Source organism: Erinaceus europaeus, chromosome 2 (genome assembly GCF_950295315.1).
Source record: "Erinaceus europaeus chromosome 2, mEriEur2.1, whole genome shotgun sequence".
NCBI lineage: Eukaryota > Metazoa > Chordata > Mammalia > Eulipotyphla > Erinaceidae > Erinaceus > Erinaceus europaeus.
The window spans coordinates 10,125,366-10,153,269 of NC_080163.1; the positions used below are offsets into that span (position 1 = coordinate 10,125,366).

The 27,904-nt window shown below is 54.6% G+C and overlaps 1 protein-coding gene across 2 annotated transcripts; it reads left to right on the plus strand.

The window, feature by feature from the left end:
• Positions 1 to 632: 632 nt before the first annotated feature.
• Positions 633 to 27,847, plus strand: NAPA (NSF attachment protein alpha). 2 transcript variants are annotated; one of them, XM_060176574.1, is made up of 12 exons: positions 633 to 879; positions 13,597 to 13,676; positions 17,373 to 17,489; positions 22,565 to 22,611; positions 23,620 to 23,697; positions 23,796 to 23,851; positions 23,937 to 24,021; positions 24,512 to 24,616; positions 25,723 to 25,791; positions 26,124 to 26,174; positions 27,185 to 27,333; positions 27,698 to 27,847. In XM_060176574.1, the coding sequence occupies exons 1-11, from the start codon at positions 782 to 784 to the stop codon at positions 27,284 to 27,286; spliced, it is 888 nt and encodes a 295-aa protein (XP_060032557.1). In that variant the 5' UTR covers positions 633 to 781; the 3' UTR covers positions 27,287 to 27,333; positions 27,698 to 27,847. The 2 variants fall into 2 exon arrangements, with proteins under 2 accessions (XP_060032557.1, XP_060032553.1); XM_060176570.1 differs by having other exon boundaries at positions 27,185 to 27,847.
• Positions 27,848 to 27,904: the final 57 nt, after the last annotated feature.

Below are 27,904 nucleotides of genomic sequence, written 5' to 3' on the forward strand. Positions count from 1 at the left end.
TTATTACTTTCTTTAGCCCTTGATTATTTTTTTTAATGAAACCAGAGTCCGGGAACCACAACTCAAAGTTTTGTTTCTAGTCTCCCAAACAAGCGTTCTCAAGATCTTCCCAAAGCAGTTTCACCGTCGACCGGCAGAGGGCGCAAAAAAGGGCTTCCTTCTCAATTCCCAGGTCTTTCCCAGTGGAGAACTGCGCACCACACGGTGCGGAGGCGGGGCCTGAGCTGCGCTTGGGAAGCTGTCAAATCCAGGGGTGAACGGAGACGCCTCTTCCGTCACGGCCTGGGAGCTGTCACGTGAGGGTCAGCTGACCAGTGCCCAAGTTCCGCAGGGAGAGAGTGAGGCACCGGGGCTCCCGCTGATTGGTGGATGAGGCCCCCCAGAAAGGCGGGGCTTTAGGGGGGCGGTCCTTTTAGTAGGCACTATGAATGGTCAGTGCTCAGTCACGTGGGATACAGGCGCCCTCACCCGGAAGACTGGCTCATGGGACGCTGATATGTGCGCCTGCGTAGAAGCACCCGGTCGTCGATTGGAAACCAGGAGTCACGAGGTGACGCGTTGCAGCGAACGGGGGCGTGGCCGGAGGGGCGCGCGCCGTTGTCTAAGACCGCTGGTTGGCCGGCTCGCGTCACGTGGCATTGGGCAGCGGGGCGGGGCGGCGCGCTCAGGGGCGAAGTCAAGGCAGCCGGCTGAACTCTGCCGACTTGTGTCCGCAGCCGCTGGCGGCGGAGTTTTGCGAGGCCCCGGGCGGGCGCGGCATTGATCCCCCTTCGCGGCCGCCATGGACAACTCGGGCAAGGAAGCGGAGGCCATGGCGCTGCTGGCCGAGGCGGAGCGCAAAGTGAAGAACTCGCAGTCCTTCTTCGCGGGCCTGTTCGGGTGAGAGCCGCGCGGCTAGGTCGCCGGGCCCCCGGCGGCTGTGGGGACACAGGCGAGGCGTCGCCGTCCGTCCTGGGGGACCGAGGGCTTGGGGACGCCTGCTCGGGGGCGGGTCCGGGCTTCCCGAGGCCTGCAGCCGCGTGCAGGACCTGGTGGTCAGAGGTCAGGCCTCCCCTGACCCCGGGAGCGAGGCCAAGCCCGAGGCGGAGTCGGCCGGGGTCGCTGGGGGCTTGTGCCAGGGGCGCTGTTGCTCCAGTGAAGTCGGAGCGGAGGGCTCGCAGGGGCGATGCCGACCGGCCGGTGTGTGTGTGTGCGCGCGGGAGGCATAAAAGCGGAAGATGAGGAAGCCGCGAAGGGGCGGGACGCTGTGCTGTGTGATCCCGGAGAGGTGACCGACCGGCCCCCGGTGGAAGCCCCGGAGCTGAGTGACAGCTGATGGGGCAGCTGCCCCAGAGGTGGCTCAGTAGGTGGAGCAAACGCCCTGCAAACCCGGGGCGAGGGCCCCTCCTCGGCTCGCCCCCCAGACATCGCGTCTGCTCAGGGAGGCGTGCTGGTCTCTCTTCACTCGTTAAGTAAATAAAACAATCTTTAAAAGCAACGAACAAAGGGAGTTGGGTTATGCGCAGGCGGCGCAAAGCACAAGGACCGGCGTAGGGATCCCGGTTCGAGCCCCCAGCTCCCCACCTGCGGCGGAGTCGCTTCACAGGCGGTGAAGCAGGTCTGCAGGTGTCTATTTTTCTCTTCCCCTCTCTTGTCTTCCCCTCCTCTCTCCATTTCTCTCTGTCCTATCCAACAATGACGACAATAACAACAGCAATAATTACTACAACAATAAAACAACAAGGGCAACGAAAGGGGATAAATAAATATAAATAATAATTTTAAAAAAGCAACGAACAAACGAATCAAGACAGAGCAGCTGACAGTTTACATAAAAAAAAAGAAAGTCCGTGGTCCGGGAGGTGTCGCAGTGGATAAGGCTTTTTTGGACTCTTAAAACATGAGGTCCCGAGTTCAGTCCCCGGCAACACATGCACCAGAGTGATGTCTGGTTCTTTCTCTCCTATCATTTTTCATGAATAAATAAGTAAATTCTTTTTTTTTTTTTTTTAAGTTTTAAAAAGAAAAGCCCTGTCGACTCAGAAAAGTAGCCTGTGACAGCCCATCCTTTGGAAATTCCCGTGGCTTGGCTGTGTCAGGAACACCCCGCCACTCCCTGTCCTCGGTGCTGTTGGTGGGGTCAGTGCTCCTGTGGCGGCCGCTTGCAGGAAGGACACGGGGCTGGCTCCACAGGAGCCTGAGGGTAGAGACACGGGATGGTCAAGACCTGAAAGGGAGTGAGGAAGGGGGGGGGACCTTGGCTGGGTGGGAGCGGTGGGAGGCTATCCACGGGAGAAGTGGAAGGACGTTGAGGAGGATTGTATGGTGCTGGATGCTGAAGGAAGGGCTGAAGAAAGGCTGCCAGTGTGTGGAGAGTGAGGAACTGGGCCTGTGGGGAGAACCCGGGAGTCCCCTGGCCTGGAAGCTGGGGAAGGGGTGGGGAGGACGGCCTGGGGAGCTGGACACTGAAGGAAACCCAGCAGAAGTTGGCAAGACTTGGAGAGGGTCCCCTCCCAGCAAGGGAGATGGACTTGGTTGATCTGGGTTTGGACGACGTATAGAAAAAGAACTTGAATAAAGTGAGTTACCTGGTGGCAAGAAACTTCCAGGGCTGATGGGCTGTATTGATTTGGTGAAGAATGCTTTGTTTCTGAGGCTGAAATGAGAGAGAGAGAGAGAGAATGTGAGAATGTGTGTGTGTGTGTGTATGTGTGTGTTGCTTCTCACATCGCAGGGGGATAAGTTCAAGGACTGCATTTCATGTTGGGGGGGGGGCAGCAGGGGGTGAAGAGCTCTGTTTTTGGTCAAAGTTTCCGTGGGCAGCTCTGGTGTCTGGGCCCTTTGGACTGGGGATGAATATCCTGCAGGACTGTGCTGGGGGAGCAGCTGAGTCGCCCCCCCCCCCCCAGGACACTTGGCGCCTGTGTGGGAACCCAAACAGCACTTGCCAAACGCCAGGAGGGCAGAACAGTGGCCCATGGAGCTGAGGTCTAGGTGGTGTTTTCTGGGCTCCTTCCCAACCCAGTTCTCTCTCCCCACCACTGCCCAGCTCCAGCTTACGGTGGTGCTGGGGATTGAACCTGGGACCTAGGAGCTTCAGGCAACCTCTGTTACACAAACCACTTTTGCCGTTTCCCCAGGCCAGCCAGCCCAGTGTCTTTATTTTGTTGTTCAGACAGAAGAGAAGAGAAGAAGCTGCTTGAAGGAAGGAGTGAGCTGGGCCCCAGGCAGCCCCAGGCCTCGCTGAGGGACTGGGCAAGGGCCAGGAGCTCTCGGCAGCAGGAATTATGTGGAAAAGTCCAGCCTCACTACTGGGGCCATGCTCAGGGGTAGAGCACAGGCTTCCCCGTGTGAGGTCCTGCTGGTGATCTCCAGTGCTACATGCACCTGACCAATGCTCCAGGCTTTTTTTTTTTTTTTTTTGCCTCCAGGGTTATTGCTGGGGCTTGGTGCCTGCACTACGAATCCACTGCTCCTGGAGACTATTTTTCCCATTTTGTTGCCCTTGTAGTTGTTATTGTTGTCATAGCTGTGTTGTTGGATAGGACAGAGAGAAATGAAGAGAGGAGGGGAAGACGGGGAGAGAAAGTTAGACACCTGCAGACTTTCTGTGAAGACTGCCTGTGAAGCGACCTCCTGTAGGTGGGGAGCCAGGGGCTTGAACCGGGATCCTTATGCCATCCTTTGTGCTTTGCGCCATGTGTACTTAACCCACTGCACTACCACCCGACTCCCCCCAGGTTTTGTTTTTTGCCACCAGAGTTCCCTCTGGGGCTCAGTCTGTTCACAGGGGCTTTTCCTCCTTTTTTCTTTTTCTTCATTTCCCCCCCACTTTTATAAGGAGAGGGGTGCAATAGAGTGCAAAGACCCAAGTTAGAGCCTTCAGTCCCCACCTGCAGGGGGGGAGTTTTACTTGTGGTGAAGTGTTGCCGCAGATGTTTTTTTCTCCTTCCCTATCTCCCCAATTCATTTTAGTTCCTTTTCCTTTTTTCTTTTTTGCCTCCAGGGTTATCACAGGGGCTTAGTGCCAGTGCTACGAATCCACTGCTCCTGGCGGCCATAGTTTCTACTTTATTGGGTAGAACAGAGAAATTGAGAGAGGAAGGGGAGACAGAGAGACACCCGCAGACCTGCTTTACCACTTATGAAGCGTCTCCACTGCAGGTGGGGAGCTGGGGGGCTTGAACCTGGATCCTTGCACTTAGTACTGTGTTTGCTTAACCAGGTACACCACTGCCCAGCCTGCCTTCCATTTCAGTTTCTATATTAAAAAAAAAAAAAGCTGCTGGGATCACTGAGCAGTGGATCTTCCTCTCAGCTACTAAATGCCAGTGATAACCCTGGTGGCAGAAAAGGGGAGAGATGGCTAGAGAGAGGGAGAGAGAAAGAGAAACTGCTACTGCACTGCTCTACTGCTTGTAAAGCTTCCCCCTGCAGGTGGTGTGTGTGTGTTTGTGTTTTCTTCTTTTAGTCTAATATCAAGACATTCTGCCCAGAGTGTTGGGAGACAAAGGGACCAGGGATGGCGCCCTGCAGTAGAAGCCTTGGTCCGGTGGGAGGAAGAGCAGGAGTTTGGGGTGGGGTGGGTGATGAGCTCTGGTGGGAAGCACTGCCTTCAGGTATGTGCCAAGCACTGGTGTAACTTTAACTTAAAAAGGGAAAGGGGCTTAGGGCTGTGGTGCACAAAGGATTGACTTTGGGACGCTGTGACAGGTTTAACCAGTACAAGGTTTTATTAGGGTGAAATGGGTAAAAGGCAAAATAAGCAATTGTCATCAGGGGTTAAGAATACGCTAAGTCGGGAGTCAAGCGGTAGCACAGCGGGTTAAGCGCACGTATCGCAAAGCGCAAGGACTGGTGCAAGGATCCCGGTTTGAGCCCCCGGCTCTCCACCTGCTTCACAGGCGGTGAAGCAGGTCTGCATATGTCTCTCTTTCTCTCCCCTTCTGTCTTCCCCTCCTCTCTCCATTTTTCTCTGTCCTATCTACCAATGACGACATTAATAACTACAACAACAAAAAACGGGTAACAAAAAGGGGAAAATAAATATAAATATAATTTTTTTAAATATTTATTTTATTTATTCCCTTTTGTTGCCCTTGTTGTTTTATTGTTGTAGTTATTATTGTTGTTGTCGTTGTTGGATAGGACAGAGAGAAATGGAGAGAGGAGGGGAAGACTGAGAGGAGGAGAGAAAGATAGACACCTGCAGACCTGCTTCACCGCCTGTGAAGCGACTCCCCTGCAGGTGGGGAGCCGGGGTTCGAACCGGGATCCTTTTGCCGGTCCTTGTGCTTTGCGCCACCTGCGCTTAACCCGCTGCGCTACAGCCCGACTCCCCTATAAAAAATTTTTTAAAAAGAATATGCTAAGTCTGTAAAGTCTATGAATAGTTATCAAAAGTTCAGTCCCATGAGATAAACAATTATCAGCCGACATGGCTGTAGGGGAGTCTTAAGAGTTTACCTGCTAGCTGAGTCACACATGTTCAGTTCCCGGAGAAGCAGCAGCAGGCAAAAAAGGTGGGCCGCTCCAAGTCCGTGCTTTTATACACTCCCTTCTCTGTGTCCCCGCCTCAGGCTGTGTGCTAATAGTCCCAAACTCCTGTTGGGGTTACTACAAAGGACCTTCCTGGGCTTCTCACAGGCCATTTCTGCCTTCTGCCCTTTGTGGTGGACAGGCCCCAGAGAGTGTTCTGGAGCCTCATTCCTCAGGGTGCCCACCGTCCTGAGGCTCTGTCCTGGGCATCCCTCCCATAGGATCTCTGTGCATGGACCAGTCCTTCAGCTGAGCAGGGCCAGTCCTGGGGGGCTCCTGCCTGCTATGTAAAAGTCTGCAGCAGCTGGTGTGGGGGAGAGGGAAGGCAGTGACAGCAGCAATATCAGGTAGTGTTTCCTGAAGCCTCTCCTGAGCTTGCACTAGCCCCCCCACCCCCTCATTCAGCCCTTACAGAATCCCCATGGGGGTGGGCAGATGGTGAAAGTCAGGTAGGGGTGGCTCATCTAGTAGACTGTCTTCTCTGCTCTGGACAAGGCCCTGGGTTTGAGCCCTAGTATCACATGGGAGCACTGTGGATGGTGAGTGGTGCTGTGCTGGCACTCACGTGGAGTGGATCCAGCCAGGGGGTAAGTCTCCGATCCTCCCTCACCAGTTCTAGTGACTGCGTGGTACAGAAAGGAGGACTTGGGGAGTACTCTGGTACCAACACTCATTTATTTGGAGATGGGTACAGGTTTTTATAGTTAAAGAACATTTTTCACATAGTTAGAAATTACAGGTTTCTTAAAGGTCAGCTTGCCCCCTATGGTAGGGGGCTGGTATGACAAGAATTGATGAGATACATAAAGGTCAAGACAATTAGTTTCCATGATGCAGGCAAGTTAATTATCCAGAGGCATTTGAGAGAAGCATAGGGGTTAAACCAGTAAGGTGAGGTAGAGAAAAAGAAAAACAAAACTTGATGTAAATCACAGATATCAAAGGACACAAGGAAATAGGATTTGGAGCTTTTCACTGTCTGGTGTTGGGGGTGCATGATAGAGTGTGTTCTCCTTTATGATCAAAAGGTGAAGTGGGGGAGTCGGGCTGTAGCTCAGCGAGTTAAGTGCAGGTGGCACAAAGCACAAGGACTGGCATAAGGATCCCGGTTCGAGCCCTGGCTCCCCACCTGCAAGGGAGTCACTTCACAGGCGGTGAAGCAGGTCTGCAGGTGTCTTTCTCTCCCCCTCTCTCTCTTCCCCTCCTCTCTCCATTTCTCTCTGTCCTATCCAACAACAACGACATCAATAACTACAACAATAAAACAACAAGGGCAACAAAAGGGAATAAATAAATAAATATAAAATTTAAAATAAAAGGTGAAGTGGATGTGTGAACTTTGAACCTAAAGCAGGCAACCATTTGGCCTGCTGTTAGAAGGGAAACTAAGTGTGAGAGACTTGTAGGCTTTCTGTGAGCTTGAGAGACTAACAAGGAGAAACTGAGTCTGGGAGACTTTTCCCTCTTGGCTCATCTCTATAAGGAGAGAAGCTAATAAGTGGGGTGTCTTTCCAGACCTCCATCCAAGGATGGGAGAGCTCCCCTAAGCTCTACTAAGCTTTCACACAGTCCCACAGTGCTGTTAAGTTTCTCCTCTCTTCCTTTCTCCTCCCTCCCCCTTTCTTATTTTTAATCAGAGCACTGATCAACTGTAGCTTATGGTAGTTCAGGGGATTGAACCTGGGATTTTAGAACCTCAGGAATGAGTCTCTTTGCATAACTATTATGCTCTCTCTCCCCTGCCCTGTCCTGGGGTGGGGGGATTTCCACTCCAGAGGAAGAAGATGAGAGGTTACTGAGCCCAGCGAACCTGTGGGAAAGCAAAGGGCAGAGGGGACACATGGCTCCTTCCTCCCTCCACACTGCTTAGTCTTGTGCTGTCCCCTGTCACCAGATACTCCTAAGTTTACTCCTATGTCTCCCCCCTCCCCACCAGGGTGAGGCGGTGCCGGGGAACTGTGCAGACACTCAGCCTTTCCAAGTTGCTTCTGTTGGCGGTGGGAGATTGATGTTCATTTATTTGTTTTTGCCAGAGCCCTGCTTAGGTCTTCCAGAAGGTGGTGCTGGGGATTGAACCTGGGACCTTTGATGCCTCATGCAGGAAAGGCTCTTTGCAGAACCACTATGCTATCCCCCCAGCCCCTTGTTTGGAGTTTACTGTCTGCATGATTCTACTACTCCCAGCAGATCATCAATATTATTATTACTTGTAAGGTAGACGGTCACCACAGCATGGCCCCTGAAGCTTCCCCTTATCCCCATGTGGTGGCTGGCGGCTAGAACCCTGTCCCCACACAGGGACAGGGTAAAGCGTGCTCTGTAGGGAAGCTATTCACACCATCTCCCCAGTCTCTGAGACAAGAAAAAAAAAATTTTTTTTTTTTTTTTGCCTGTAGGGTTATTGCTGGGGCTTGGTGCCTACACTATGAATCCACTACTCCTGTGGCTATTTTTTTAATTTTTAATTTTTTTCTATAAGAGAGAAGTTGAGAGAGGAGGGGAAGATAGGGTGAGAAAGATAGACACCTGCAGACCTGCCTCACCACTTGTGACACGACCCTCCTGCAGGTGGGGAGCCTGGGGCTCAAACCAGGATCCTTGTACTGGTCCTTGTGCTTCATACTGTGTGTGTTTAACCTGGTGTGCTACTGCCCAGCCCCTGGAAAAACTTCTTTGCAGCAGCACATACTAGTACTAGAAGCTTTCTCCTGTCTGTGAAATGCAAACCCACAGGATCGCCTGCCTTCCTTGGGGCTGCTGTGTGCCAGCCCCGCCTGCCACTTCTCAGGCCCCGCCAGGTGCCGTCATCCTGTAGCCTCGCAGTGTCTCCTCAGCCCGCTGTGTTTCTGCCTTGTAACACAGGGTGCAGAAGACACTGGACTTGGGCACCAAGTCGTCAGAGATCACACCTGTCTCGCAATTTTCCCACCTCTCCATTCAGACTAGTCTTGTCTTGGGAGCCTATGGTGTGTGTGTGTGTGTGTGTGTGTGTGTGTGTGTGTGTGTGTGTGTGTGTGTGTGTGTGTGTGTGTTCGTTCTCCCATATGTCTTTTTGTTATTAGGTGTCACTGAGAAAAACAGGCAGCAGGGAGCTCTGTTTGCAAGCAGCAGCCTCCCCAAAGAGCACATATTGACACATCCATTCCTGTTGGAGCCACCTGGAGGCTTTCCAGTGGGGAGACTTGCTGCCCCTGTTGGGGAGGGACACTCCCTCCTCCTGCCTCCCTCTCTGAAGGACTCCCAGGGGCCCCTTACCTGAGCCAGGTGTGGGGTCAGCAGAGTGCCCCTCCACCTGCAGAAATCCCTGTTCCATCTCCCTTGGGTGCCAAGATGAGCCCCAGCAGCTCCTGAGATCCACCGCCCAGCACAGGGCATCCATACCCGGCCCAGCGGCAGGGCCTCAGCTCCATTCCCCTGGGTGCTGTGTGGCTCCCAGATATACCTGCTCAGCCCACCTGCCAACTCCTAGGGCCAAGGCCTGGCAGGGCAGTTGGACTAGCTCCATTCCTTCCTGTCCCACCCCAGGCACACTTTACACCAACAGCCTCCAGGATATGGTGGAATGAACTTGGGACCACACCACTAGATCTTCCTCTGGTGCCATGGTGCTCACATGCGGTGCAAGGGTTGGAACCTGGGCTCCATGCACAGTAAACCATCTGTCCTACCTTCCACTTGTTCCCTTCCTTCCTTCCTTTCCTTCTTTCTTTCCTTTCCTTTCCTTTTCTTTTTTCTTTTCTTTCCTTTCTTTCTTTCTTTCAAGATAGAGACTGAAGCAGAGAGATGGTGGAAGAGACCACAGCACTGGGGGGCCAGGTGGTGGTGTACCCTGCTGAGTGAACCCATTACCATGTGCAAGGACCCAGGTTTGAGTCCCGGCTCCCCACCTGCAGGGGGACGCTTCAGAAATGGTGAAGCAGTGCTGCAGGTGTCTCTCTTTCCCCTCTCCTCTCAATTTGTCTCTGTCCTATCTAATAAGATAAGAGGGGGAAATGGCCTCTTACTGAGAGTGGTAGATTCATAGTGCTGGCACTGAGCCCTAGAGATCACGCTGGAGGGATAAGGAACAGACACAGCACTGAAGCTCCCTCCACTTTGGCAGGGGCTAAGTAGCGCACTATCCAGGTGAGCTAGCTCACCAGCCCTCTTCCAGTTCCTTCACCTGTGAAGCGGAGCTGATGAAGGCCCCCAGTGGGGAGCCCCATAGCTCAGGGGAAGATGTGCCCTGCCTGCCTGGCCCGAAGGCTCAGTCAGAGCAGGTGCTCCAGAAGCTGTTTGCTTTGAGGAGGAGGAGGAGGAGGAAAATGAGGACTGGGAGGAGAGGAAGAATAGGTTCCCAAGGCAGCAGCTGGAGGTCAGCTCAGCCCCGACAACTCACATTGGGAGGGGAAGGGGAAGTTGTGGCTGGTGAGGGTGTGTGCCACCCAGTGGAGCCTGGCCAGCCTGGGAAGGCACTCCTCAGGCGCTGTGCATTCCTGGCACCGCTTACCTCCTTCCACATGGCTGTTTGGTGGCTGTATGGGGAGACCTGAGACTGTTTCCTCCACCTTGGGGAGGGGTATCCGAGGGAGCAGGGTAATTATAGCAGCCCTGCACCAGGCTGGCCCAATCCAGTTCCCTGTATTCCAGGCCTGGCTCCCCACCACCTGGGGCTGGGAAGTGCTCAGTTGAAGCAGCTGGGGGAAGGACAGTCCAGGTGTGTGTGTGTGTGTGTGTGTGTGTGTGTGTGTGTGTGTACACACACACACTCTTAAAACAGGCCAGGCTCACTTTTTTTGCTCATGGAGTCGGGGGTGACTTCATCCTGCTGGTCTCTCTCTTCCTGGCCTGGGGGACTCCCTATTCTAGCCTCCAGGCTTCCCTGCCCACTGCTCTTCTTTAAAGTGGCCTTACTGCCTAGAGTCTGGTCACCTCTCTGTGGGGGCACTCCTCCAGCCTCATCTCTCACACATTCAAGAGCAGTACCCCCCCTCACCAACATACATACACACACCCAGTCCCTCTAAGTGCTTTAGCCACTCAGAACTCTGACTTCCTGTTGACTGAGGGTCTAGGCCAGCCTTGTTTACTGCTTTCTCCTAGCCCATAATAAAGCTATTTCATAAGAGGCTTTTGCCACTCAAATGGATGAACGGTTTCTTCCTGCCAGAACTGGGCAAGCCACTTCCCCACTTAGGGACCTGCTTCCAGCTTCTTGGGGAAGAGCTAAGTCCTGTGGGGGAAGGTGCTAAGTTGCCCAGCTTCCCACCTGGCAGCTAGGATCACCATCCAGCGCCCTTTGGCCGGGAGTGGGGGTGGGACTGGTAGGCCTATGCTCCATGCCACACTTCCACCAAGCTGACCCAGACCAGCAGGGATCAGTACTCTCCCTGGAGGCCTGCCATGGAGGGATAGTGCACTGTTGCCACTCTGGGGTCTGTCTAGGTGAACTCGGTGGCCCACAGAGAAGGGGAGCTGGGGCACCAGCTGTGATGCCATCGACCCATTCCCCTGACCCAACTTTAGAGAAGGTGGAAGGGACACCACAGCACGGCTCCACCATCCAGAGTCCTCCTTGCTGCTGTCCACTGTGCTCCCATATGGTGTTGGGAATGGAACCCAGGGCCTTACAAGTGGTAAAACTGTGCTGTACACACTGAACCCCCTCATGGGCTGACTGCTTTCTTTGATATTTATTTATTTTAAGGAAAAGTTCTAAACCAGTAATGACTTTTATTGCATCTTTTCTTTTTTAATTTTTTAAATATTTACTTATTCCCTTTTGTTGCCCTTGTTTTATTGTTATAGTTATTATTGTTATTTGATATCGTTGTTGTTGGATAGAGCAAAGAGAAATGGAGAGATGAGGGGAAGACAGAGGGGTAGAGAAAGATAGACACCTGCAGACCTGCTTCACTGCTTGCAAAGCAACCCCCTTTTTATTGCATCTTTTAAGACATCACAAGTAGGTGTGATGAATCATCCCATTATTTTGCTGCTCATGTGGCTTGACAATTAATTGAAGGATTATTCATCATCCTGCTGAACTGTCCCTTTTTCAGAAACACAGAAACCATCCAAAAGTTTCTAGATATCTTTGTTTTTAACAGTTGTAGCTTGCTGAATCAATGCAACTGAATTTGATATAAGTTCGATGTCATTTCCTTCAAGAATTAATTCATCTTTCTGGGCTTGAGATACTGAGCAAGCAACACTTGACCTCATTCAAACCATGCGTACGTATTTTTCTCCCAAATCAGACATGTCTGATTTCAACAAGAGACTCATTCTCTTGAATAACAACGCTGATAGGAAGTGAGCACACACAGGCCTCATTTTGTAGCAGAAACCCAGCGTAACACCCTTGATCATGTTCTGTGCTTGGCTGCAGATAGTGCGAACAGTAGCCAGTGCCTTTCTGTTTCCCCACCTTTTGTCACCTCGGAGCCTCTTCTTCTTTCTGAGGAGACTGAGCTCTACATTCATCTGGTTGACTTCCTTATACAGGGTGCCTCTGGGGCTCTTCACCATGACCGTGTGCCCCTTCAGAAAATGTTGACAGTCTGGTTGCTGTGAATGGTCTTCATTCTTGCAGTAGATATGGCAAAGAGGGGAACGTCTTTCATCATTTTCATCATTATTATTTTTTTTAACCAGAGCACTGATTAGCCTTGGCTTATGATGGTGTGGTGTGGTGTGGGGGGAATTGAACTTCTTTGGTATTTATCTATGAAAGACAGAAATTGAGAGGGAAAGAGGGAGGGAGAGAGACACCTGCAGCCCTGCTTCACTGCTTGTGAAGCTTCCCCCTGTAGGTGAGGACCGGGCTTGAAGCCAGGTCCTTGTGCAGAATGATGTGTACTCTACCGGGTGCTCTACCACCCGGCTCTGTGAGGTGCTTGCTTTCTTTTTTTAATTTTTTTTATTGGCTAGAGACAGCCAGTTGAGAGGGTAGGCGAGAGAGAGAGAGAGAGAGAGAGAGACACCTACAGCACTGCTTCACTACTTGCAAAGCTTTCTCCCTGCAGGTGGGGATTGGGGGCTCAAACCCGAGTCCTTGAGCACTGTAACATGTGTTCAACCAGGTGCTCCACCACCCAGCCCGGTGATTGTTTTATAAGCAGTGGGTCTAGGCCTGATTTTCCTTCCCCAAACTTACCTGGTTTTCTAAACCACCTGAGACCTCCCCTACCCCAGTCCTGAGCCTCGCTGGGCAGTGGCCACAAGACTCTGGCGTGTCAGGAGGAGTCACGTGTGTGTGTGTGTGTGTGTGTGTGTGTGTGTGTGTGTGTGTGTGTGTGTGTGTATAGCGGGGGTGGACCCACAGCCCTGGGCTACAGAGTGAACTTGTTCAGAACCGTGCTCCCAGAATGGCTGGGGCCCTTGCCAGCTGGGACAGCCATGGGTACTTCTCAAGGTCCCTGTGTGTTTGTGGTAGGGTGGGGGATAGCAGTGCTGGGTGTGGCAGGGGAGACAGAGCAGTGGTGGCGCTCAGGGGGATTGCATGTGAAAGGTCCCAGGTTCAGTTCCCAGTACCACCAGTAGCTAGAGCTGAGCGGTACCATTTGCTTAGACCATGCCGGAGTCTATTAAGTAGACAGCAGTAGCAGGCCTGCAGTCCATCATGGCAAGGTGGACATGTGCTGTTGGAAAATCAGGGTCTGTAGACTTGTTTGATGTGGGGCAGCTTCCCAAGAGGTACAGTCTGTAAAGCGCAATGAAGTGGTGTCTGCGTCTTCCCACTCCTGGGCACAGTTTTATTTGGGGGTGGGGGCTGGGGAGGAGGGCTTTGCAGAATCGTTGCTGTGGCCAAGGCACAGGTATGAGGCACCAGGAACATCAACCACTCCCCAGAATGCTTTGCAGATGCTGGGCAAGGAAGGCCACCAGACAGGAAGTGGAAGAGCCAGGTGGCCTTTCTGGATGCTTCCAGAGCTGGAAGCAGAGTCCAGGGCTGCAGCAGGCCTGGAGGTCTTTAGAGGCTGATCCACAGGGAGATAGCGGGGGCAGGGCTGGGGACACACCTCCACCTGTCTCTGTGATACCAGCCTAGGTCTGCTGCTCATCTGCCTGTTTTATCTCCCCTCACCCCCACCCCAGAGGCTCATCCAAAGTAGAAGAAGCATGCGAAATCTACGCCAGAGCCGCAAACATGTTCAAGATGGCCAAGAACTGGAGTGGTACGTGGGCCCTGAACAAGCTGATTGCTCCCCCTCTCTCCCCTCTGCTTCCTGGCTCCGTAAACCCCTATTTCCTGTCTGTCTCTGGCTTCAGACACCCAGGGGCCTTCCCTTTGGGCCCTCGGAACCCACTGGGCTGTTGGACAACTTGCATGGTCAGGGCCTTGGAGAAAAGGTGTGGGGGTGAGGATAAGCAGATCACCAAGCGCAGCCAGACCTTTGAGGTGTTTCTCCTTTAATGCTGAATTCCACGTTTCCCCAGAGCCAGCCCCTAGCGTGTCCACCAGAGTCTGACTTCTGGGCAGAAGAGGGTCCAGTCGGTGTAGCACCATCAATCATAGCTGCCATGTATTGAGCACTAATCTGAACACCAAGCAGGCATTTTGCCTGTTGTTTTCTTTTGAATTTTATTATCGTTGTTACTACTTTTGGCATTAAGGTTATTGCTTTGGGCTCTTGGGTTATTGATTGGGTTCCTACATGATTTCACCACTCTCAGCAGCCTTTTTTGTTTGTTTGTTTGTTTGTTTGATAGAGGATGAAAGACAGAGAGGGAAGGAGAGACACCACAACACCACTCCCATGCCCACAAAGCTTCCTCATCATGGTGCTCCCTTTTGGTGGCCAGGACTTGAACTCAGTCCTCAAGAATGGTGCAAAAAGCCTTGAGCTCTACTGGGTGAGCCACCTCTCCCCCAAGCATGAAACACACGATCAGATCATTGTAGTCATCCCAGACACGACGGTGCCACTGCCACCCCTGTTTTTACAGATGTGGAAGCTGAGTCTTGACTCAGCCACTTGCTCAGAGTGACTCAGCAACTCCACCTGCAGAACCGGACTTTAGAAAGCAGGACTCAGGGGCCAGGCAGTGGCACATCCGATTAAGTGCACATATCACCAAGCACGAGGATCCGGGTTAGAGCTCCTACTCCCAACTGCAGGGGGGATACTTCATGAGCCGTGAAGCAGATCTGCAGGTGTCTTGTCTTTTCCCCCTCCCTCTCTGTCTCCCCCTCCTCTCAATTTTCTGTCCTATCAAATAAAAAAAAATAGAAAGGAAAACAAAAAAGGGGAAAAAATGGCCACCAGAAGCAGTGGATTTGTAGTGCCAACACCAAGCCCCAGTGATATAACCCTGGTGGCAATAAAAAAGTAAAAAAAAGAAAGCAGAGCTCTGACTCCAGGCCCAGGTGCTTGCCCTGTCCCTGGGTGCTCCAGGCCAGAGGGACCTGGGTATGTGTCACTGCTTAGAGCCACCTGGTGACTCTGGAGCAGTCAGTGATGCCAGCAAATGTCGCCTCCCTCAGGGATCAGCAGTCCTGACCCCTGTGGACCTCAAGCTTGGGCTTGAAGCCAGGCGTCACCGCCGGTGACGAGCTCACCCAATAACGTGGTGGTTTCTGCAGTGCCACTTCCCAGCATAGAGTGGGAGGGAGAGCTCCCAGAGGCCTCCGGACAGCACATCAGTGAGCCTGGACTTCTCTCAGTTCTCAGAGCCCAAGTTTGAGGACAAGGGGTAGGGGTGACAGACAGAAGCCTCACACAGTTCACAGCCCCTGGGCGGTGGGTGGTGGCTCACCCTCACACAGATTACCATGCACCACGACCCAGTTTAAACCCCCGACCTGTGGGGGTGGGGAAACTTCACAAGCAGTGGATCAGTGCTGTAGTGCCCCTCCCTCTCCTCCCCCCTTCCCCCTCCCTTCCCCCTCCCTCTCCTCCCCTCTCCCTCTACAAGAAGGGGAGGTTGGTGGAAGTGCTGGAGCTGTGCAGGCAGCAAGTCCTAGTGACGACCCTGGTGGCAAAAGACAACGCAGACCCAGCGTCAGGCAGGGGAGCAGCAGGTTAAACTCACATGGTATCATGCTCAGGAATTCAGGTTTGAGCCCCTACTCCCCACCTGCCAGGGGGATGCTTCATGAGTGGTGAAGCAGGTCTGCAGGTATCTCTTCTCTCTTGCTGTCTCCCCCTTCCCTCTCAAGTTTTCTCTGTCCTATCAAATAAAATAGGAAGAAGAAGAAGGAAAAAGGAGAAAATGGCCTTCAGGAGCAGTGGATGTATAGTACCGGCAGTGAGCCCCAGTGATAACTCTGGAGGCAAAAAAAAAACACACACACAAAAAACAGAGCCGCCTGTGTTGATGGGTGGCTGGTGACTGACTGGGCCGGGAAAGGTGCAGTAAGGACCTGGCAAGGCACCAGGAGAGGTGTGACACCAGGTCAGGCGCAGGTGCATCTGGGAGCTCCCAGAGGAGGGGGGGTGGGTAGAGAGGCACACAGAGCTAGGCTGCTGAGCCCCTGGAGGACCATCCTCACAGCACAGCTCCAGGCGCCAGCAGACCTGAATGAAGGACAGTGCACACAGACACACACTTTGGAGCCCAGGGACCTGGAGTAGGCCCCAGGCGGCAGGGCGAGATGGCACCAGGCAGGATGGGATTGTGTCCTCTGCTGAGAATGTCTGTATGTCTGCAAAACCAGTGTGGGTTTCTGTGCTCCCAAGCCATTAAACTATCTTCTGGAAAAGAACATTCTTTCCCCATCACTCAGATGTTGCTCTCCCCCAAAATTTATTTATCTCTTTCCTCCCGTTGTTTGAGCAGAAGTTCTAGGCCCTGCTTTCATTCCCTCCCTCCACCCCCCCCCCCCACCATGAGGCCTCTAAGACTCCTGGAAAGCCTGGACTCAGGTTTTATAAACCACAGGGGGTTGAGATAGCTCAGTCGACAGAGTGCACACGTTACCGTGTATGAGGACCCAGGCTCCAGACCCCAGCTGCCACTTGGGAGCACAGAGCACAGGGGAAGCCTTAGACAAGGAGTAGAGTGGTGCTGTGGTGTCTCTCATCTCTCTGTCTCTGCCTCACCCTCTAGATGGAAAAGAGAAAAGAAAAGCTGGGCAGGGGCCAAGCTCTAGCGACACCCTGGTGGTTAGAAAGCAAGCACTTGCTCCAGGGTGACAATCTAGGTGACTCCATCGTGCCTAAAGTCAGGGCTGGGGAAGGGGACCCCTCTCTCCTTCCAGCTTAGGCAGAGTTCTGTTGGGGATCTGGCCTAAGCCTGAGCCCCAGGGAGGAGGGAAGTGACCCCAGCTGCCTTGTGGCCGCTTGTCCCCACAGACTCCAACTCACAGTGTCCCCTTCTGGTTTCCCTTTCTGAATGTGATGCCCAGGAGGGAGGGGACTCTTGAGTTGATCCCACCTCCCAGCCCAGTCCCCCCTCACTACCACACCGGAAGTGCCCTAGGGCCCACAGAGACAGGAACTGGGAGTGGGAGATGGGGTGAGCAGTGAAATGTGTTGTCTCTGAGGCATCATCATTTGTCTGCTCCCCGGCATCCCCTCCTGCCCTCACCCTGGGGTTCAGCCTTTGACCACACTCTGCCCTCTAGAGGCAGCTCTGAGCCTTATGGTTCTAGGCTCCCCCTGCGGAGCCTGTTTGGGTCCCCCTCACCCACGGTGCAGCTTTGGTCCTTGGGTCTTTGTCTTGTTAGCAGAGGTAGTGACACAGGAACGGTGAGGACAACCCCAGAACACTTGGGCTGTAGCCTCTCCTGAGCCCCTTCTGAGACCACCACTCACCCCCCAGTGACCTGAGAGGTTCAGGCATTGGCTTCTGCTCCCCTCCAAGTCCTTTCCTCGCCCTGGGCTATGTCTAGGTTCACAGCTCAGCGTTCTCTCCCCTTCTCCTCCCAGCGGCCGGCAACGCCTTCTGCCAGGCGGCCCAGCTTCACCTGCAGCTCCAGAGCAAGCACGACGCAGCCACCTGCTTTGTGGACGCCGGCAATGCCTTCAAGAAAGCCGACCCCCAAGGTGAGGGCTGGGGGTGCTCACTTTAGCATGGGCTCCTTTCCCCACTGGCAGTTATTTGCGCGCGCGCACACACACACACACACACCCAGCTGATGGCTCCCCTTCCCGGCCTGGCCCGCAGCATTTGGGAGTGGGAGTCGCAGTCCTGCCAGAGAGAGAGAGAGAGTCTGCTCTGTCGGAATGAACAGGCGGGAGGGGGTGGGAGGGGGCTGGTAGACCAGCCAGGTAGGAGTTGCTGCTGCTGTTGCCACCAAAAAAGGATCTAAGATTGTCCTAACCTGCCCCCCTTCCTCCACCACCCTACTCCCCCAGGAACCAGGAGAGAGAGCAGGGTCTGAGGGCACTTGCCAGAGAATGAGTCCCTGAAAATGGAAGCGAGAAGCCCGCTTTTGGGATGACTCATACCCCCTCCCCCCTCCCAAGGTTCATCCCAAAATGGAAGCGCCCACCCATTCAGACTCTGGCGTCCATCCGAGGGGCCGGAATTCTAATTTATGGCTTTAATCTCTGCGCCAGACGGGTTGCCAGCTCTCAGCTCTGGCAGGGAGGGACAGCTGCTAAAAATGACCGCCCGCTGTCACTGGCCCCGGAAATGTGTGCGTGTTAATTTTAAAGAGGAGAGGAGGCCCGCCTGGCTGCCTCCAGAGAGGAAGGCTTGTCACGGGGTGGGGTGGGGTGGGGGGCGTCACTGGCATATCTGAGCCAGGAATGAGTCCCAATTCAATTTGAGGTTTTTGTGTTGCTTTTTAATTATGACAAGGGGTCTGCAGGAGAAAACTTGGACAATGTGCTGCTTTGCCACATGCGCACAGGCCCAGGTTCCAGCCTGGCCCCACCACAGTGAAGGAAGCTTCAGTGCTGTGGTTCTTTCTTTTCGTCTCTCACTCTTGTCTCTGTTTCTATCTTTAAAAAAAATAAATAAGGAGCAGGGCTAGATAGCATAATGGTTATGCAAACAGACTCTCATGCCTGAGGCTCTGAGGTCCCAGATTCAATACCACCACCACCATCATAAACTGGAGCTGAGCAGTATTGGGGGGAATAAAAGAAGGAAACCACTATGAAAGGGACCAGCGAAATAGCTCACTTGGATAGTGCAGGACCCAGGTTGGAGCCTGGCCTCACCACAGTAGAGGAAGCTTTAGTATTTTGATACCCCCCCCCCGCCCTTCCCCCCAATCAAAAAAAAAAAAAAGTTATCCTGGAGCAGTGAAGCCCAGGCAAGAAGGAGAATGAGATGAGAGGGGATGGAAGGAAGGGGAGAGAGAGAGAGAGAGATAGAGGGAAGTCAGAGTACTGCTCAGCTGTAATTTAGGTGATGGTAGGACTTGAACCTGCAGCAGGCCCTCTGGGGTGAAAGTGCTCCCTGCCCCTGCTCCCCGGGAAGCAAGCCACACTGCTCGGGATCAGTGGCATCTAGGACTTTTCTGGAGTAACTGGAAAGATGTGTCCCTTCCTGAGCGAGGGCCAGGCGCCAGGCAGTGTGGCTGGTGGCTTTAAACAGGCCTGAGGCATCCATGGGCAGGCCTCACCCGGCATCCGGATGTGGTGCTGTCCCTCACACTTTTGACCTGGGGTCTGGGGCTGGGGGCAACCAGCAAGCAGGTGGGGAGCAGAAGTCCTTGTGCCCACCCACCACTGTGGGGTACAGCGCCCCCTCAGGCCCACAGGGTTTCTCCTGGCCTTGGGGCAGGGAGGGGAGGGGTGGTGTTAGGTGTGGGTATCCTTGCGGGGAGCAGGAGGGGTAGTCATGCGGAGGAGAGCGTCATCCAAGCCAAGCCTGGTACCAGGGTGGTGCTGAGTCTCAGTACTGTCTGCCCCAGTGGCCTGGCTCGGGGGAGGGGGGAGGGGGGAGGGGCTCCTTGGCAGTGTGGTGATAACTGCTTTGTGTCCGGCACTGGTGTCACCAGGGCCTGAGGCAGCTGTGTATGGCTCCCTCTGGCCACCAAGATCCTCAGACAGGCCTCAGTCTCTTTTAATAAATACTTTTCTTCCTTTTTCTTTTCAATTTTTTATTAATGGGTACAAGACTGCAAGATTACAGGGTATATAGTTCCAGACTCCACTCACCACCTCCCAGATATAACCACCGTAGTTCTCACAGGTCTTAGAAATAGTTTGCTTGTTTCTGTTTTCCTCTCTGCAAGTTCATGTGTGTCAGTTCTCCAGATTCCACATCTGAGTGAAACCATCTGGTAGTTGTCTTTTATCTCTTTAGTTATTTCACTAAGCATAATCACCTCCAGTTCCATCCATTTTGTCCCAAAGGACACGATATCTTTTTTTTTTTTTTTTTTAACTGCTGAGTGGCACTGCATGGGACATATATCCCATGACTTCTTTGGTCAGTCATCTGATGAAGAGCACTTAGGCTGCTTCCACTCTTTGGCTAAATGTGTACTTTTCTTTCTTTCTTTTTTTTTTTTTATTTTAATGAGAGAGAGAGAGAGAGATGCAGACAGACAGACAGAAAGACACACATAAATACCAGAGCACTGCTCAGCTCTGGTTTATGGTGGTGCTGGGGATTGAACTCTGGGCTTTGGAGCCTTAGGCATGAGAGTCTTTTTATATCACTATGCTATCTCCCCAGCCCACTTAATTGTATTGTGGGGGATAGGGGCTGGGCTTGAGTGCTCCCAGGATGGTTATTTTTTCACTTTTATTCTTTGAGACAGGGGTGGGGGGTGGTGGTAGGGGAGAAAGACAGAGAGAGAGGAAGGGAGAGAAAGCCACCACAGCACTGTTCCATCACTATTGGAGCTCTCCCAGTGCCGCAGTGTTCTCATGTGGTGCCTGGGGCTATGTGCACAATTAAACACCTGCGCCACCATATGAACTGCCTCTTTGGCCCAGTCACTACAGCCACTGCCTCCTCCTGGTCCAGCAGAGCAGTGGCCACAGAGATAAAGGGCTGGCCTGTGGCTTCTATCAAACAGGTCTGGCCCCTGGTACTGCCCCATCTTTGGCCATATGCCTGGTAGAGCAGCCTGGGGGGCAGTTGGGAGCCCTACCCAGCTCCCTGAAGCAGGTGGCTATTCTGTCCTGTGGGCCCAGGGGCTCCCCTCTGGGGCTTTTGTGCCAGCCAGACTCTGGCTGCCAGTGCCCACTGTGCCGGAAGGGAAGGATTTGGCTGCTGTACCACCTTACAGAGTCCCCCTGTGGAGGGTGGGGCTGTCCTGAGCTGCTAGGGTCCCCATGGAGCTCAGGCCAGGCCCCCTAGGCACCCTCCCCCTTGGGCCACACCTCACTGCCATTTCCTGCATGCCCAAGAGTACCAGCCTGAGTGAACTTCTTCCACTGGGGCCGCTGCTTTGTGAGGCCCTGCCACCTGCTCCCTTTTATGGAGGTGTGGGAGAGTGGGGGGTCAAGTCTGGGGTATGATGGGGACAGGAAGCAGCAGGTATCGGGGAACTTTCCCTGCTTTGGGTCTCTCAGAAGCCCCACTTCCTGGGCCAGGGCTTTCCCAAGACCCCTCCCTGGTTCCTGCTGGGGTGAGTGAAGTGGGCAGGCGCTTCAGGGGTTCCCCTCAACTGGACCTGGGCTACCCCAGAGCTGCTGGACACTGGGGAAGAGTCCAGCTGGAATCATCGTGTCAGCAGCTTCTACCCTCACCGCTGGCTGCCTGCAGCTCTTAGGGATGCCTGTGAAGAGCACCCCCTGCCCCTCCCCCTCCCCCCCCCCACCCCCCCCCCCCCGCTCCTGCCTGGCTGCCCCCCTCACCTGCAGGGCTGGGCTGGGCAGCCATCAGAAGAAGCTAGATAGAGGCTGGGTGTTCTCTGGGTGGGGGGTGGGGGTGGCTGGGTGCTCTCTGGGTGGGGGGTGGGGGAGGAGCAGCCTGTAGCCTGGGCCCCCCTTTACCAGCACTCTTATCGCCCTGCCGCAGCCCTGCTCGCTCAGCACTCCCAGAATCCCTCGTGTGTGTGTGTGTGTGTGTGTGTGTGTGTGTGTGTGTGTGTGTGTGTGTGTGTGTGTGTGTGTTTCTCTTTCTCGTTACCCATTCACACACACACACCCTTTTTGGCCTTCCCATTCTCTTCTCTGCTGCCTCAGCCTCCACCTCCCAAGGCCCACCTTGGAGCCTTGGCTACATGGTACAGAGTCTGGGGACCTTGGGGGGCTGCCCAGAGGCCTTTCAGACTCTGCACCCCCAGAGCAGCACTGCCCACTCTGCATGCGAACTTAGGGGTGTGGGGGTCTTGTGGGTTCCCTGACGCCCAGTCACAGGTCAGAGGCTGATTTGGGGTTGACGCGCTCTAGGCGGCCTTGGCTTCACCCCAGCTCTGGAGCCCGTGCTGCCATCTGCCTGGGCCCCTCTCCCTGTGCCTTCCCCTCCACCGCCCCCAACACCCTTCCCTCCTGAGATGCATTAAAACAGTGTCAAGAAAAATCCCGCCCCAGGAGCTCATCTCTAGCTGCTGGAAAATGCCTCCCACTCATGCTTCTCTCTTCTCCAAATAACTTGTCAAAAAAAAAAAAAAAATACCACCCGCCATCCCCAAATCTAAGGATGATAGAATACTAAAATGGTAGCCCAGCTCCCCTCTGGGTGCTGTCCATTGTGTGTGTGTGTGTGGGGGGGCATTGGCAGCCTATGGTCATAGTGCCAGCTTGAGGGGGCTCTGCCCACTGCTGAGATGTGCCCAGGATGGAACTGTGGGCATTCCAGCCCAAAAGGGTCCCATTCTGCGGGAGACAGGCCAGGCCAGTGCAGGGGTGACTAGCTTGAGGCCCCCATCCCCCTACCCCCCAGAGAGGAAGCAGCAGCATCCCTGTGGTACCATGAGGGGTCTGGGAAGGGCTGGCCGCCTCTGTGGGGCCAACGACAGCCTGGGGTCCTGTTTCTGGTGTCAGGCTTGTCAGCCCTGCTGGGGGAAGCCCTTCCACCCCCAGACTTAGGGGAGCCCAGGGCCACCTCCCTGCACCTGTTGATGTCAGCTCTGCCGCCCCCCAGACTTAGGGGAGCCCAGGGCTTACTCCCTACACCTGTTGATGTCAGCTCTGCTGCATCTTCCCTCCTCCTGCTTCTGAAATGACCTCACTCTCTCCTCTCCTCCTGTCTCCTCTCTCCCCAGAGGCCATTAACTGTTTGATGCGAGCCATCGAGATCTACACGGACATGGTGAGGGCCACGGCAAGCCTCTCTGAGCTCCCGCAGCCAGTGTGTGTGTGTGTGGGGCTCCTAGGGACCCTGGGCAGCTGTCTGGGTCTGGCCTCCAGCCCCCCACCTCTCACAGGCTGCCATCACTTTCATTTACAAAAGTCATTGTTATTGAGGCCAGTTCCGGGGGGGGGGGGGAGGGGATCCCCACCTTACTATGTGTGAAGCTTCGGGTTCGAGCCCCAACTCCACATGGGAACATCATGGCAACAGGGAAAGCTCCATAGATGGAGTGGTGCTGTGGTATCTCTCCCCTTTCATCTGGGGAATGGCTCACAGGCAAAGAAAGCCCACACTTCACCACAGACACGGTCCTGTGTTCAAGCCCCCAGCCACCACATGGGAGCACCTGCACAGGGGAAGCCCCACAAATGGTGGAGCGGTGCTGTGGTGTCTCCCCCTCTCTCGTCTCTATCTTAAAAAAATAAATAAAAGTCTACCCAGAGCAGTGAAATCATATGGGTAAAAGCCCCAGTGAGTGCACACATCACCATGCCCAAAGACCAAGGTTTAAGCGCCCAGTTCCTACTGGGGGGGGGGGGGGGAGTTTCACGAATGGTGAAGCGGTGTTGCAGGTGTAGTTCTTTCTCCCTACTTCCCCATCCCCTCATAATGTCTCTTTATCAAATTAAATAAATAAATCTAAACAACAGCAGCAACAAAACGTCCCAGCTAAAATCCTAGCAGCAAAAAAAGAAAGAAAGAAAAAAAACTGTACATCATTTCTGGGCCCTGAGCTGCCAGATTCCACCACCAGCCACCACCATGTACCCCACAGTGGGCTGGACAAGAGAAGCCGAGGGACTCGCCCAGAGGCCCCATAGCTGGGGCAGCTCTCCAGCCCAGGGCTCTGCTTTCAGTCCTGGCTGCCTCTGCATGCCTGGAGTGGGCGTCCTCCAGCCAGATGGCCTGGTGGGAGGGGACAGTCAGGCCAGCTCTGGTCACCAGATTCCCTCCCATGTCCACCAGGGCCGCTTTACCATTGCAGCCAAGCACCACATCTCCATCGCTGAGATCTACGAGACGGAGCTGGTGGACATTGAGAAGGTGAGGCTGGCCAGTGGGGCCCTGTCCCCCCAGAAGGAGGGGGAGGGGTGTCCAGAGCCTGATCATGGTCAGCTCCCCTAAACCTCCCCTGCCCCCAGGCCATCGCCCACTATGAGCAGTCCGCAGACTACTACAAGGGGGAGGAGTCCAACAGGTAAGGGGGGGGCTCCTTCCTCCCTCCCTCCCATGCCCCACCCCATCCCTAATCCACCATCTCCCCTGCCTCTGCCCCCCTGCAGCTCAGCTAACAAGTGTCTGCTGAAAGTGGCGGGCTACGCGGCGCAGCTGGAGCAGTACCAGAAGGCCATCGACATCTACGAGCAGGTGGGGGCACTCCCAGCCCTCCCACACACAGATACATACCCTACTTGGACATCATGGCATCCTGGCCTCAGGAACTGGGGAGGCCGACAAATGGCAGGAGGTGGCTGAACTGTCCCCACAGCAGGAGGGAGTGTGAGGCCCCCCAGGAGATCGGGCATCCCCCTCTATATGTTCCCACAGCCTTCCGCCCCTCTGCCCACTCATGTGCCAGCCTCCCGTTGGGACTGACAGCGGGCCGCCCCCACCCTCTGTGACAGTCTCCTGGGGGGACCCACAGCCACCTGGTTCCAGCCCTCCTCCCCCACCACACCCTGGTCCTTCTGTCTTCATGTGGCTGCAAGCCCCCCTCGGAACTGGGGTCTCTGGCAAGCATCTCATCTCCCAGGCACACGAGACTTCCCCCCTACCCCAGCCTCAGGGCCTGGCCAGCCCCCAGTCTTCTGGCTGCCTGCTGCCCCCAATTCAGGGCACTGCCTCCTTGTGCCCACAGGTGGGGACCAATGCCATGGACAGCCCCCTCCTCAAGTATAGCGCTAAGGACTACTTCTTCAAGGCGGCCCTCTGTCACTTCTGCATTGACATGCTCAATGCCAAGGTCAGTGCTCCCCTCCCAGCTGCCATCCCCAGTCCCTGCTCTTCTGCAGAAAAGGGGCTTGTCCCCCCCACACACACACACACATATACTGGCAGTGGTGTTTCCCCCTGCCCAGCCCTGGCTTGCAGGCTGCAGGCTCTGTGTAGGAGTCCTGGAATCCCAGCTTCTCCCCGTGGGTCTGACACCACAGTCTCCTCTTCCACACCCAGCCTGGGGTGAAGGATGGGTGTCTTTTGTCCAAGGTCACTGGGCTGCTCAGCCACAGCCTTCCCACCCTGGAATTCCAGAACCTTCTGACACCAGTGTCATCCACACGATCTACCTGCCTACCCACCTCCAGCTGCTAGGAAGTACAGAGCCCTGCTGGGTGGGCGCTGGGGCCCCAGCAGGCAGGTGGAGAGTTGACGTTTCGAGTGCTCCAGGTTCTGCTGGAGTCGGGGTCTCCCACTGCAGCCCCTGGTGTCAGTCTGTGGTGCCTGGCTGTGTGGGCGGCAGGCAGAGCAGGCAAGAGCCAGGTTGGCCTCATTCCCCCAGTGCTTGCCCCAGAGCCTCGAGGTCTTGTGTCCCCACTTTTCTTCTTTAAAAATTTCTTTACTGGGGGATTAATGGTTTACAGTTGAGCATATAATACGATAGTTTGTGCTTGCATAATTTTGCCCGTGTCTCCCCTTCTAAATGAGATGTGTCCCTACTCCAGAGAGCTCCCCTGGCTGGGCTAGGCATGTGCCTAGCTGTGCCTAAGGGCCCAGGTTCAAGCCCCAGCACAGCACTCCCTCTTTGCCTCTGAAAGAGTGGCCCAGAGAGATAACATGCATTTGTGAGACCCTCCAAAAAAGACCAGTGGGGATCTCTAGGTCTCTGAAGGCCCATGGGTCTGTAAGGTGTGCTCATTGGGGCAGTTGTCACTTTGTCCTCTGCCCCTGCTGAGTCAGGTGTGGAGTGGCACTGGATACCAGCCTTGGGAAACCATTCCCCTTCCTGCATCCCCCAGCCAGCTCTGCAGTCAGGCAGGGAACCAGGGCCATGGAGGTGTGGGGCCAGGGGAAGAGCATAGAGCTGCCTGGGGCCTGTCTCAGCCCGCCCTCCCTCGCACCTCCCTTGCCCAGCTTGCTGTCCAGAAGTATGAAGAGCTGTTTCCTGCCTTCTCCGACTCACGGGAGTGCAAGCTCGTGAAGGTGAGTGCAGACACCTGCCTGCGGGGACAGGGTTCTGGGAGCTCCAGTGATCACCGCATCTTTCCATGATGCCTATCAGGGCCACTGTGTCTGTGGTGTTTCTTCTCTCTTTTGCCATTAGGATTTCCATTTTTCTAAATGAGGAGAGTCAAGAGTTAGACATGATGGAGGCGGGCAGAGCTGGGACACACACACACATACACACGGACACGTGCCTGTCACCTTGCCAGCCCCTTCTTTGCTATCAGCACAGGAGTCATGTGTCACCATACCCCCCCCACTAGTGTCTCCTACCTGACCCCTGGCCCTGCCTGCCTGCCGTTCTCTTATAGAAATTGTTAGAAGCCCATGAGGAGCAGAACGTGGACAGCTACACAGAGGCGGTGAGTTTCTGGCACCCAGACACCGACCCCTGGGGACGTATTTGTCTTCTCCATCTCTCCCCCTCACCCCTGGCCCAGCTCCTTGGAGGGCAGTCCTCCCTCCAGCCACCCGAGTCTCACGGGCAGCCCCAAGAGGTATGTCCCCATCTTAGAGATGATGGCCCTGCAGGTGACAGGGGCAAGTTGCCCTTGGTATCTGGGAGCAGACCCATGCCTGTTGCCTTCAAAGCCGAGGTTGTACCCCTCTACTGTCCCCCCAGAGCATCAGGGGCTAGAGAAGCACACAGAGAGGCCCCCTCCTAGCACCCTCGTTCTGACAGAACTGTCCCCACCACCACCCCTTTTCCTTGAAGCTACAAAATCTGTGTATTTGGACTGGGGCAACAGCATAATAGTTCTGCAAAAAGACCTTCATGCCTGAGTCTCCAAAGTCCCAGATTCAGTCCCTGGCCCCATCATCAAGCCAGAGCTGAGCAGCGCTCTGATTACAAAACACAAATCTTTTGTTTCCCCCGTGGAAGCTTTACACTCAGGCTAGTAAAGTCACAACAGGCTGGAGGGGAACTCACGGGTACAAGCCCTGGCATCACATGCACTGTGATATCTGTCCTCCTCTCTGCAATAAACAAGAACGACAACCCTAGTCTTGGAGCAGTGGAGCCACACAGACACGTGGCCCAGGCCTCAAACCACCCCCACCCCACCCCACCCCCCCGCCAATGGGGGCCAAGTAGTGCTGCTCCTGATTGAGTGCATACGTTATTATACGCAAGGTTCAAGCCCCATCTCCACCTGCAGGGAGGAAGCAGGGCCACAGGAGTCTCCCTGTCTGATTTCTTTCTGTCCTGTCAAATAAAAACCAATAGAAAAAAAAATACACAAGTGGCCCACTGGAGCTCCAGCACCGAGTCTGGGAGCCAGCCAGGTCTGGTGGACATCAGTTCCAGGGAGGCGGGGGCCAGGTGGGTAGAGGCACCACTTCATCTCATCACCACACCCACGCGCCACAGGTGAAGGAGTATGACACCATTTCCCGGCTGGACCAGTGGCTCACCACCATGCTGCTGCGCATCAAGAAGACCATCCAGGGTGACGAGGAGGACCTGCGCTAAGGCCACCCACCCAGCCGGGACCATGGGGTCCACCCGGACAAGGCCAGGCAAGGGCCCTCCCTTCTGCCCCACCCCGGGAGGCTCAGCACTTGCTCCTTCAGGGACACCTGAGGCCGGACAGCCACCACCCTCTCTCCCCCTACACCCCTCAACCGCCCATTTATTTAAGCCCCCACAGTGGCCCTTCTCCACCCCTGAAGCCAGATGTTTGTCCCACACCTGATTGCCAGGGGCTGAGGTGGGGATCTGTGCCCCCCCCCCCCGCACCCACATCTCCAAATATATATGTGGGGGGCTGGTTTCTCTCTCCCACTTTTGTCCCCCCAGCTCTGAGCATAAATACATAGCCACCAAGATTTGCTCTCTCCCCACTGGAGTGAGGATACCCCTTTTTCCCCTTCCCTCCTGCAGCCCTGACCTCTCAGGAGAGACCCCAAGCTCTGGAACTCAGGGGACTGTCCTCATACAGACACCCCTGACATCTGCTCCTGCCCTAGCTTTGAGGTTTGTCAGTCAGAAGCTGAAACTAACTCAAGGAAGAATAAAAAACCAACACTTTTGCATGAGTCTCTTTTTCCTCGCCTCTGCTACACCTGCCACTTTGCAGGGCCAGGGTCA

Bases quoted from the DNA above. Each gene is read 5' to 3' on its own strand.
- NAPA (XM_060176570.1), top strand. From the start codon at position 782: ATGGACAACTCGGGCAAGGAAGCGGAGGCCATGGCGCTGCTGGCCGAG. The intron at 880-13,596 runs GTGAGAGCCGCG...CCCCCACCCCAG, and splicing joins TTCTTCGCGGGCCTGTTCGG to AGGCTCATCCAAAGTAGAAG. The intron at 24,022-24,511 runs GTGGGGGCACTC...TTGTGCCCACAG, and splicing joins CCATCGACATCTACGAGCAG to GTGGGGACCAATGCCATGGA.